This window comes from Panthera tigris, chromosome E2 (assembly GCF_018350195.1).
Source record: "Panthera tigris isolate Pti1 chromosome E2, P.tigris_Pti1_mat1.1, whole genome shotgun sequence".
Classification (NCBI taxonomy): domain Eukaryota; kingdom Metazoa; phylum Chordata; class Mammalia; order Carnivora; family Felidae; genus Panthera; species Panthera tigris.
The window spans coordinates 50391226-50403532 of NC_056674.1; the positions used below are offsets into that span (position 1 = coordinate 50391226).

Below are 12307 nucleotides of genomic sequence, written 5' to 3' on the forward strand. Positions count from 1 at the left end.
CTTAGCGGCCTTTCTCTGTCACAGTGCCATGGTCAGGGAGAGCCCCTGTACTCTGCCAGACAAGTTTCTATAACTTTAAATTTTGAAGAGGTTCTTCATTTCTTTTTTTTCTAAGGCCCCTGGGCAAATATGCCGTTGTTCCCAATTAATCCTCAATAGTATTCAAGCACAGCACATAAATAATTTGCCATTAAAAAATTAAAGGTCTTCCTGCTCCAAAAAAAAAAAAAAAAAAAAAATTGGCATAGGAAAGAGCCGGCTCGTATTTCATGACAATAGCATCTGCCACTTAGACTCACTTCCTGAGAGTAATGAACATGATAAAAGGGTTGGACTCCATCTCTGTTCATCACCTAGCACACCTATTAGGTGCAGATCCCAGTATTGTTATGTAAGTGAACAGATTCAGGTTTTTATTCCTTCACATAGGAAGGTTAGGCATTCATTTCACAAGATGCCTAGTGTTTGTGAAGTTCCAGAATTCATTATATCTGATATAGCATGGCAGGTAAATTGATAGGAAATTAATTGGAAGACAGTTCCAAACATAATAGCTCAGTGGAAACATCCAGAATCAATTAATCAAACTGCAGCTCATTTTAATTGGACCTACTCTAACCCTGGACAGTTGTTGGAATCTTTAATTAAGCTTTCAAGCCCAATACTATTTACATTGGCCATGTTCTCCAGAATAGTTAATCTTAAAATAAGAAGTTATTAACTTGAAACCTAATGGTAAAGTAAAAATCCTCCACACTTGTAAGACATATATGTTTATGTTTAATTAGACTTTTTTTTTTTTTGATAATTAAAAAATGTAGTTTCAAACTATTTGGTTAGGTAAACATGAACTCTTTGCAAGTTCACAATTCAGATGTCCTGTTTACAGGGCTGGGTGTTGATTTTCTTCTCACTATTATAAATATATGTATCTCATACATGTATTTGAAGGGGGCTGTTTCCTATTAATGTCCCGGGACCATCCTCTGACCTTCTTGTCCACCAGGTACCTATTTCTATCATAAACCTCATGTGGTAATCATGTGCTTCCCTGTCTGAATCTATTACTAGATCACGTGCTCTTTGAGGGCAAGGTCAGTTACATATAATTCTGAACCTCCAAAGCCAGACTTGATGCCCAGCACAGAGCTACTAAGTAGAGCTTGTAGAACCGAAATGCCGTCCAAACCAAAAATGATCTAAGAAGTAGAAGACAATGAAAATGATCTTTTTTGACCATAGTTTGGTGTTAAAAGAAAGGGACTCCCATACAATAAAAGGCCAACGGTAGATTCTTGCCCTTTTCTGCCTCTAAGTGAATGTGTGTGTTTTAATATTTCCTCAGCTATGCCCCTGGGTTTGTCCCTGGAATTCTCTATGCCCCTTGGTCCTCATCACCTGGAACAAAACAAAATAGATAAGAATAAATAAGCTGGGACAGATGAAAAGGAATTGTATTCAGTTGTTGGCCTCCCAAGTTATTTAGTTTTTATGATGTCACTGGCAGAAGGAGATCAACTCCTAAATCAGGGAAATGATGTTACAGAGTGACAAATGCTTAACAGACCACGATTTAATGTGACTGTATACTATAAACTACACACACACACACACACACACACACACACATATATATATATCATGATTTAAAGTACTCTAACGTAAAGTAAATATACCAGGAATCCACCTGTAATCCAGACTTCCCAGCACCTGACCCTCCTCCAAAGAGTTCCTGGGCCAAAGATAAAAGCAAGGCTGAAGACTTCCTTACCCAGGAAAGAAAACTCCAACAAAGATGCTAAGAGCATTTGGTCCAAGACTTAACTCTGAGCTCTCGACGTTCTGTTGAGATGAGTTAGTGTGAGAATAGGGAGGTCTGAAGCGCAGGTGAACGGCAGCTTTAATGTGGAAGGAAAAGAAGAGGAGCCCTAAGATTAAGGGGAGGAGAGAGGCTTCAAGAATGGAAGGAGACAGTAGATGTAGGAGGAAGGGAACAAGAAGACTGGCCGTTGTTCTGAGACTCTGGGACGAGGTGAACTCCTTTCCCCTGCCGTGCCCACGGAAACTGGAATCGGAATATGTCTGGCTGCGTACCACACTGCATTTTGATTTATAAATAGCAAGTATGACCCACACCCTGAAGACTTGTATTTGCTTCATAGAAGAGGCACAAACAATGTTAAGTGAAACAACTTCGATACACCAATTTAAGTACAGTTGTTTGCATGGAGACCCTTATGTCTATGAATCTGAATCCTAAATACCATCAGTGTCATGAGCCCCAAATTCTTAGGATTCCTTTCAGTTTCCCCTTCATGGTATTTCATTATCCAAAAATATAGAATTAATGTATTCAGAAATATTCCTTGGGTTTTATCCTCATTCTCAGTTTCGGGGACTCAAGCCACCTCATGGGGCCAGTGATGTTCCTCTCTCCAGCCTTTGAAGCACCCAACCCCCACTCCTATGGCCTAATCCAGTTTAACGAGCCATTGCATTAACTGATTATTAATATCTAATTATTAAGAATCAGTTATTATTTTCAATTGCTGATCAATTAGGTATGATTATAAATAATTATTGCACAGCTATTTTGTGTCAGGCACCGTCCTGTGTGCTGGGGTGCAGTGTGATTGAAGCGGCCTTCCCCAAAGTGTATCCAATGGTGGGACTCTGATAATATACAAAAGTAAAGTGGTCAAATGTAACACCTGGTACACGGTGACAAAAGGCCGATTCATTTAGGGTCTTTCCAACTTTTGGTTCTGAAAGTTGAAACAGCAACAACAACTTTAATTTCTGAAGATAAGGAGATGTTAAGTAATGAAGGCTAGATCAGGAGCTAGCTAAGTGTGGTGGTAGAGGAGGGAGGAAACATGTTCTAGAAAGAGACAGTGTGTACGGAGTGGGTCTAATATTCTGGTGGTGAGACAGCCTCCTCCATTCACTGACAAAGCTCCTTTGTAGAGGACCCGTGACCATCTAATAATGCCTCTGGGTAGAATCATCCAGACTATTTAGATTAGAGTACTGTTTTCCCACTTCGAGTTCGGAGCATTAATTTTGGGGGTTCCTGGGCACACAGGTGGGTGAAGATCCTCCTAGAGCTTGCATTCTTACTAGGATAGTGCCCAGAAAATGTGGTGGTCAGGTGACCACCGGAATATGATGCACCTGGGAGGCTTGTTGATTGTTTCGATTCACAGCCCTATTTCCAGCCCACAGAATCAGCATTTCTTAGAGCGAGCCTGTATTTTTAAGAAGACTTCCATGTGACATTTACATTCCTTAAAGTTGGAGAGCCTCTGGCATAGAATGTCAGGGTCTGATTCCGCTCAGACATCTTAAACCTCTTCAGGGTGACTTGATAAGTGCATATATGGTCATGTATTATCCAATAAATGCTACACCACCATCTCTCCAGTGACCCCTTTCCCCAGTTTGTTGAGAGTCTTTCCAAGCTTAAAATGACCCACCCTGGACCAGTATTTAGAAAAAAATTCACTGGGACATATGCCAGACAGAAGCAGATAATCTCAGTTACCATGTTTTTGATGGAAGAATAACCAAAAGACCCCATCGGTGCACAGTCAAGTTAGAAGAACTCAAGGTGTCTTTCATAATTCTCAGTAAATTAAAACCAGACCAGCATCAGGATCAAGTTTCAACATGAAGAACGAGCCGCACTCACCCACAAATATATGCTGATTTAAAATTGCCAAAAACAAAGTTAGCTTCCACATACGAGTATCAATCCATCTCCTTGTTACTTTGCATGAAAGATATAGCCTCATTTTGTTGTCTGAAAGAGAGCAACTAAAAAAGAGAACCTCTCCGACTTATATTTTAATAAATCATTTTTAGAAAACCAATGTGTAACAAATTCAACCTTGGGAAAAAATGGAATTAATGTTTTATCTTCTTAAATCCTTTCGATATCCTGTCACAAATTTGCTTCCCAAATTATATTGGCTCATCCAACGCTTGCCCTTCCCTGTAAGGCCACAGCTTTTGCCCTTCCCTGCGAAGCCTCAGTTTTGCTGGGTCTTTCAATCCTGAAGCAAACGCCTAGGAACATGTTTCCATTTGCAGTATTTCCCTTCTAGGTGGAACAGCCACCAGACAGAGGGGCTTTCTGGGCTGCATTCGGTCTCTGCAGTTGAACGGGATGTCCCTGGACCTGGAAGAGAGGGCTAAGGTGACCCCTGGCGTGGAGCCGGGCTGTAGAGGCCACTGCAGCAGCTACGGGAAGTTGTGTCTCAATGGAGGGAAATGCAGAGAAAAGCTCAGCGGGTTCTCTTGTGACTGCACCTTCTCTGCATATACGGGGCCTTTCTGCTCCAAGGGTAAGCATGGCGTGGGGCGTCTTCACAGGAAAACTCATCCGATATGAAGAAAACATCCTGTAGTCATTTTCTGGGTAGCTATTTGAAACCCAAATATTTCCATTTCTGATTTTTTTTTTTTTGCCAGTTAACTGTTTCATGCTAATCCTATTTCATTTCTTAGATATTGGCCTCAATTCTTAAAAAAAGAAAAACCATGATAAATCCTCTAAAGTTGCCTCTTGATGTCTTTAAAAAATTTTTTTTTAATGTTTATTTATTTTTGAGAGAGAGAGAGAGAGAGAGAGAGAGAGAAAGAGCAGGGGATGGTCCGAGAGAGAGGGAGACACACAATCCAAAGCAGGCTCCAGGCTGAGCTGTCAGCACAGAGCTGGACGCAGGGCTCGAACTCACAGACTGTGAGATCATGACCTGAGCCGAAGTCGGGCGCTTAACCAACCGCCTGAGCACCCAGGCGCCCCTCCTCTCATTGTCTTCAAGTGTTAGCTCCTCAATCTGCTTTTATTTATCCCGTGTTGATGTGCTTAAGTAAATATGCTAAAAACCTGTTCCACCGGGCAGTTCTCTATTTTAAAATCTTTAAAGGCATTATTGTTATTTTTGATGAAGATAGTCAATAATGCAAGGAAATTTAGGAAGTATTGTTTTTCGGTTTTTTGCTAAACATATTTTTTTCCAAGAATAAAAATAACTTTGGGGTGCCTAGGTGGCTCAGTCGGTTAAATGACCAATTCTTGATTTCCACCCAGGTCACGATCTCATGGTTTGTGAGTTTGAGCCCCACATTGGGCTCTGTGCTGGCACGGAGACTGGTTGGGATCCTCTCTCTCCCTCTCTCTCCCCCACTCCTCTCTCTCTCTGTATCTCAAAGATAAACAAACATTGAAAAAGAATAAAAATTACTTTTCCATTAAATATGGATGTGTAACAAAATAAAGATTACTCTGGCATTTTGCTCTATGATGTGGCCAATGTCTGTGAAGTGGAATATTTTTCAGTCTGGTTCACAGACCTATGTCATGGAAGAAAGAAAGGACTGAGTATAGTATTAAGTGTTGTAGATGGACTTCTCTGAATACACAAACATTTGTTATGCTTTCATAGTTGCTCACAGAAAACTGCCATCCAGCTTAATTCAGTTGCTTTATTTGCATGTGTCTGGGCTACTTGAAGGCTAACAAAAATCGCCTCCAAATTGAAGCAGCCCCTGCTTTGCACAGAAAGCATTTGGGATTATTTCATGAAAAGTGGGTTAAAATTCCTCCACTTTTGACCAGAACTAAGTTACTATTTAAAATGCGCCTGTGATAAACAACTCACACCCTGCTGCTATCATTCTAGAAGGTTTTTCACATTTAGAGGTAGAGTGGAGACCACTTCTTCCCAAGAACTTGTCTTCCTTTTCTGAATCAAAATGATTTCTAGTTAAGCTCGCTAAGTGCAGTCAGGAATCCTACTCTGCATATCATATTGACTATAAAAAGGTTCATTATAATAACATAATAAAACAAGCAAACAAAATAGTCCTCCAGTGCCAAGGAACGGAGACGTTGCTATGTTACCCCGTAAGCATCATCTGCTACTCACATCCCACAACTGGTCTTTTATAGTAATGGAGAGAAGCAGGATTCAAGGATCCAGTGCTGGTTATTCCTCCAGATCCTCATTTTCATGCAAACATATATACATATGTACATAAATGTGTGTGTATATAAGTGTATATATAGACATGTATATGTGTGTGTGTGTGTGTGTGTGTGTATGTGCACGTGCATGTGTGTGTGAATTTGGGATATTAATCTCATATAAGTAAAGTACTATGATTTTGTAAAACTGAAAGAGGCTGGAGAGTTCCTTATGTTGATCACTGCTACAAAGATGCCCACTGCCCTCTCCTATTAACGCAGGACTTGGCTTCTTCTCGTAGGGCACAATAAATAGGGGAAAGTGTTTAGGCAAAAAGGAACATTTCTGCCTGTTGATCCTGGAAGGTAAGAGGACCCCTCAAACTTCCTTCCTTCCTATTATAGGAAGACTAGTGTATTCTAGTTACAAAATAATAGATGGGACCAAAGATTTAAATAAGAAAATGGACGGTAAGGGAGACGAAAGTCAAGAAGCCTGGTTTATGTCTGATGTCAGAGAGGAGAACGCTATGCTTGTAATTAGAAGGTTAACTAGTAAATTAATTACATATAATTCTAGCATAAAGCCATTTCAAGGACCATCATAAGAGCTCTGTTAATTTTCTGTGTTATTTAATTCTGGTTTGGGGCGATTTGTTATATCTATATAATTTGATATTTTTAATTAAAAATATATCAATATAGCTGAAATAAGATCCTTGTATTTAATTTTTTTAACATAAAATGTGTGTGTCATTTCAGAGATCTCTGCATATTTTGGATCTGGCTCATCTGTGATTTACAATTTTCAAGAAAATTATTCCTTAAGTAAAAATTCCAGCTCCCACGCTGCTTCGTTTCATGGCGACATGAAGCTGAGCAGAGAAATGATCAAATTTAGCTTCCGAACAGCGCGAGCACCAAGCTTACTGCTTTATGTGAGCTCCTTTTATAAAGAATACCTTTCAGTTATCATTGCCAAAAATGGTGAGTGCTTTTTAGAGGAGAGAGAGAGAGAGAGGGAGAAAATTAAATTAGAACATTAGATTAGTAATAATATGGATCGTTCTGATGTTCTTGCCTCTCAAACTGCAAACAGGAAGAAAAGCGTGCCTATACTGTCCTATAAATTTAATCTAAAAGGATTATTTATAAAATTATTAAGATAGTTTTGTTACAATTTTGATAATTTCGCATTTTCAATGTTAACTTGTTATTTATATAAAATACTTCCTGTATTTTATTATTGTTGGAAACTCTTTACTATCCCATATAATATCAGTATCAATTTTGTGGTTCATTTTGAAATGAGATGCCTATTTGCATATAATAAATATTTCCATCAATTAAAAGTAGAGACATTTGGGGGGAATGTTAACAACCTAGCATTATGTATAAGAAAATGTCCACAAAGTAATCTGTCGGTTCTAATCATCAGCAACAAAATTGTCATGGGAAATGCTGGTACATTACTGCAGGGCAGTGGCTTCTGGGTTAGGATGTGTGTATGCTACAGAAACTTTGTCGCAGAAAACCACTTACGGATATTTTCCTCCTCCCTGTATCCAGATTAAAGATAGGAATCCTGTAGATAAATTGTCTGAGTGAGGAAAATAAATTTATAAACCTGAATATATCATTGCAACTAAAATAAATATGGCCCAAGGGCACTGAACACTAAATATACTTTAATGAGTATGTTTACCACCACTGTGTACCTTTTGAACTTGAAGCATATCTCTACATTAAGATATTTTCTTTGTTAAATTGGAGATACCCTGTGAAATAAAGTAATTGGCATCTTTGCAGGCAGCTAAGTGAGTAGCATTAAGTCTCGCGGTAAGTTTGGCTCAAAACTGTTCATTTCATCCTAATTTCATTCCAAACTCCATGGCTGTGACCACTTGGAAATATTTCTCATCTTTAGTAAAACTCCATTTGCTTATAAAAATTCCATTAACCAATTGCATCATTGGAGTGGTAGATATATTTTTAAAAAGATTATAGAAACAACATTATTGTAATATTCCACAGTAGTTTGGCATTTCATAATATAATAAGGTTTTTTTTTTTTTTTTAAGGTAGAAGCTAGTTCAGAGATTTGCTTATGTTTAACTGCATATTTGACTTCTAGGGGAAAAATTCAAGATTTGCAGGAAAGACTGCCTATTAGTAACATGCATGGTCCTGATCTCAAAAATAGTGCAGTTTGACATAGGAGCTGACTTCTGGGAATTATGAGGACAGGAGGCATCCAAATAAGCCGTGAATTTTCCACCAGAAATTACTAACTAAAAAGAGTACTCCTGAGTTTTTATAAGTAGCTCTTTAACTACAATTTTAACTGAAACTGTAACTTCTCTCCCCTACTTTAGGAAGTTTGCAGATCAGGTACAAGCTAAACAGATATCAAGAACCTGATGTCGTTAACTTTGATTTCAAAAACATGGCGGATGGACAGCTTCACCACGTAGAGATCAACAGAGAAGAAGGAGTGCTCTTTGTAGAGGTAATACAGGAAATTCAACAGAAGCAGTGGTTATAGTTAGGATTCCCCAGCATGAAGGACCGCCGGCAGAATCGTGATCATGAATAGACTGAAGGCATTCTTTCAGTGCTGCTCTCACACAGACCATGGACAGACCCTCAAATGTGGTCTCGTTTTTGAAAGGATCAAGGTTCTGTCCAAGATATTATTGCTTTGGATACTGAAAAATGCTACACTTTCCTCATTTGTTTTACATTGCTCAGGAGGGAAAGCCGACTAGCTTATCATAGGTACCACTAGTGGGGCCATCGCAGCTCTAATGAAACCAGTGGAATTACTCACTGTACCAGCTGTGGAAGCAAAGCACGAACGTTTTGGCCCTCTACACAGAGGAAGACTTCTTAGCTGAATGACTCAGGTTAAAGGGCCAAGCTAAGTAAAAGTATTAAGGTGAAAATAACTCGTCTATATGTTTTTTAGCTTTACCAATTTTGGATTTCTCATACAATGGAGAAAATTAAAGGGATATAAGGGGCCAGAAGGTGGGGTGCACTGTTAGGATAGAAAGGAAAATTTAGAAAATATCATTCACCTTTGTGAATGGCTCTTTAAAATTTGTTGTTCTCAGTCTTTGGGGCCACACTAAACTGCCTATTTTTTATCTTTTTTTTTTTTTTTTTGTCTTCCTTTGCCCTCTGTCCTCTCCTCAACAAAATGGCGTCCGTGCGGATGCTTGCATTCTCACGTAACAATTCTGTAGATTGATGACAACGCAAGGAGACAAGTCCATCTGTCATCGGGTACAGAACTCAGCGCCATCAAGTCTCTTGTACTGGGCCGGATTTCAGGTAAGGAAAGGAACAGCCTTTCCCTAATTGCGATGCATAAAGATCAGAAGAGTCATACTGGAAACATGCGTGCACACACATAGGCCACACACCAATTTATCATCCCGAAAAAAATCTTGTTTCGTTTTAATTATAAAGTCGGTGATAACGGAGGCGGAATCTCTGCCTTCTCAGGTCTACTTTGTGTGACCCTGTGCAGGGACGTCTTGCTGAGCAAGCCCTGCCCTCTGATAGTAATGCCACTGTGCTCTCACATAATGAAACGTGCTACAGTTCTCACACTTCAAAAATAGAAGGAAAGGTAGAAATAACAGCCTTTGTATCAATCAGCTGCCAAATATACAAGCTGTCTTCCAATGATCAAACCAGGACTAGGCCTAAAAGAGAAGGTAGGGGAGAGCAATGGCTTTTGTTCTAATTAGTAAATGTGCTTTAGGTTCTGGCTTGGGGCCTGTTTGCCTTGTTGAGATGTGGTGGTGGCCAGCCGCTCTTGCCGAAACCCAGTGTCTGTGCCTTGTGATTATTAGTTATATCCAACAGTTACTTCTGACTCTTCGCACTGAAGTAGAAACGTACTCTTGCCATTTTAACGTCAAAATATATATACATTTTCTTAAACTTGCCCACGGGGACTACGCAGAAAGAGGGGCGGTAAATTTTGAAAGCGTTTTCTTTCTAGTTGCAAGTAAATTATAAAGAGGAGTGGTATTTCATCTTATTTGGGAGGATGAGGGGACTTCTTGTAGCTTGGTTTTTATTTCTTGTTGGATATTTGACAGTAACCTGCAATATTTTGTCCCTTGAGAATGTTTGATTAAACCCATGGGTGAATGATCAAAATATTGGCCCTTGAACGGGTTAAGAGTTAAATTTATAAATATTTATAGGCCCTCTAGGACCGTGATTAGCCCCCAAAATAGTGTGCTCTCATCCTCCAAACAGGGGAAATGTGAATTGCATTGTTCTCCCTCAGTATGCTAGAGTGGACGTAAAAAATACGTGCAAAGTGCTACTTAGATATTTGGAAGCTTAACTGAAAAATTCCAAGTGAGTTTCATCATGTAAATTATGTAAATTCAACTGTAGTAATAAAAAGAATCAAAGATATATAACAAATCTTGATCTCAGGAGTTCCTCATCTAGCAGGGTCTGAGACGAGGCATTACATAAAAATGTAAAACACAAGATAGAAAATTGTAATAGTTATGCCTAATGTTAATACAATCATAGTTTTAAGGAAATAAAATCTTCAAATTTAATGCCAGCATTGCTGATGAAAATACTTTTTGTGAGTAGAAATATGTTAAATATATTATAAAACAATTGGGAAACTTATCTGCATTCTATTAGGAGGATTGTATTAATGACACAGTAGAATAATAACATTCGTTATATAAATATTTGTTTCCCTTTTTGTAAATGAGTAGGGAGATTAGTAGGGAATTAAAGATGTTAATGTTTTTACTCCAGAATAGCATATCATTAAAACGCATCTCACTCATACTGAAAAATAAGATTAAAGTCCAAATTGAGCAGTGAACTTTATAGTCTGAATCAACTCATTCTCCTAAAAGTATAGGTAAGAATTTATTTGCCGTGTGCCTAAGGTGTGGATCTTGACCAAGGACTAATGGTCTGTTTGATCATTAATTCAAAGGAATTAATGTAATTCAAAGGAAAGTAATAATTTGTGGTCAAATTTGGTGTGGTATATGAATTTACAATAAAATATATGTAGTATATTATTATATTTTAATGTAGTATATTAATTTATAGTAAAATAGACACTAAAATGGAACTATTAATTTTCCAGAGAGTTGCTCAATCTTGAAATTCCTTATTATGTTAGTCCGGGTCCTCCAACAAGCAGTTGCCAAGACAAAATTAACCATGTGACGATTTTATTCAGGGGACACTTGTAAAGTAGGAGGTGGGGAGGGAGCCAGCCAAGAGCGGCAGAGCCATCAGATGGCCACGCACGCACCTCTGCCTCCAATGGAGGAGAGAGGGAAGGAAACTTGGAAGTATCCTGGAAGTCTGTGCAATCTAAGAAGGGTTGAGCAGTCTTTGGGGAGCCCTTGGGTCAGCCAGCTATCAGAGGAGTCTCCTGTTTCCCAAGAATGAGCCTGCCTTAGAATCCCTGCTCTGATCAGCCACCGCTGGGAGCCAGCCACAGGAAGCATGGCCTTGGCCCAAGTATAAAGATGGGTTTCAGAGCCCAGCAGCAGGGGCCTTGGTCAGTTACCCTCCTCTAATTAGAGGTCTGCAAGACACATTCTCAAGGCCCCACACTTATCAGATATATTTTTCCTTTTTGGAAGCCCCTTTGGCTCACTGATTCGTTTAGCACATGCTCTGTGATCACGTGTTATATTCACGAAGAGTGCCATTCGGCAAGGTGGACATTACACCTGTCCTCACAGAGCTAATGGTTAGCGGACATACACGTAACCGTCACACAAAAGGTTCCTGTGTATCTGATTGAGTATAATGTATCCTATGTTGCCTTAGATAAAATAGTTCCAAATTACCCTCCAAATTAAAATGAGTTAAAATATTTCTATCACCTTATGATTTCTGAATATTTCTTCTAAGGGGGCAGAATATACACATTGATCAATTATATATATATTTTTGGAGTTGTGATTTGTCTACCTTTTCAAGCCAAGAGTTAAGGAGATGACCATTCACTGCCATATTAGATGGAAACCCAGAAAGAAGGACATCTCTTCCCTCTTTCAACTTTCTCCGTTATGCATTTCTTAAATTTTGGAAGAACTATGGAGATAATTTTGGGTTGTCCTGTGAACCAAGATTACCAGTAGATACTCAAAAAGAAGGTAAATTTTAGAAACAGTACCAAACGGTAGTATGACAGCACAGAAACCATCTCCAACTCCCTGTTACACTTAAAAGACTAAGGACTCAATAACTTTGACAATAATGCTCAGTAATAGTTGGGGGCTGTGGTGGGGAAGTCAAGGCTTTAGCCAAGCAGTT

At 39.0% G+C, this 12307-nt stretch overlaps 1 protein-coding gene across 3 annotated transcripts in view; it reads left to right on the top strand.

The window, feature by feature from the left end:
• The window catches only part of CNTNAP4 (contactin associated protein family member 4), a 250253-nt gene that overhangs the window by 223715 nt on the left and 14231 nt on the right, over positions 1–12307 (top strand). For 2 of the 3 annotated variants that reach the window (XM_042969647.1, XM_042969648.1), the window contains exons 18-20: positions 6734–6958; positions 8347–8480; positions 9220–9307. In XM_042969647.1, coding sequence (XP_042825581.1) covers positions 6734–6958; positions 8347–8480; positions 9220–9307 — 447 coding nt within the window. Of the gene's footprint in view, positions 1–4106; positions 4347–6733; positions 6959–8346; positions 8481–9219; positions 9308–12307 lie in introns of all 3 variants that reach the window. The other variant, XM_042969646.1, reaches the window with a different exon arrangement.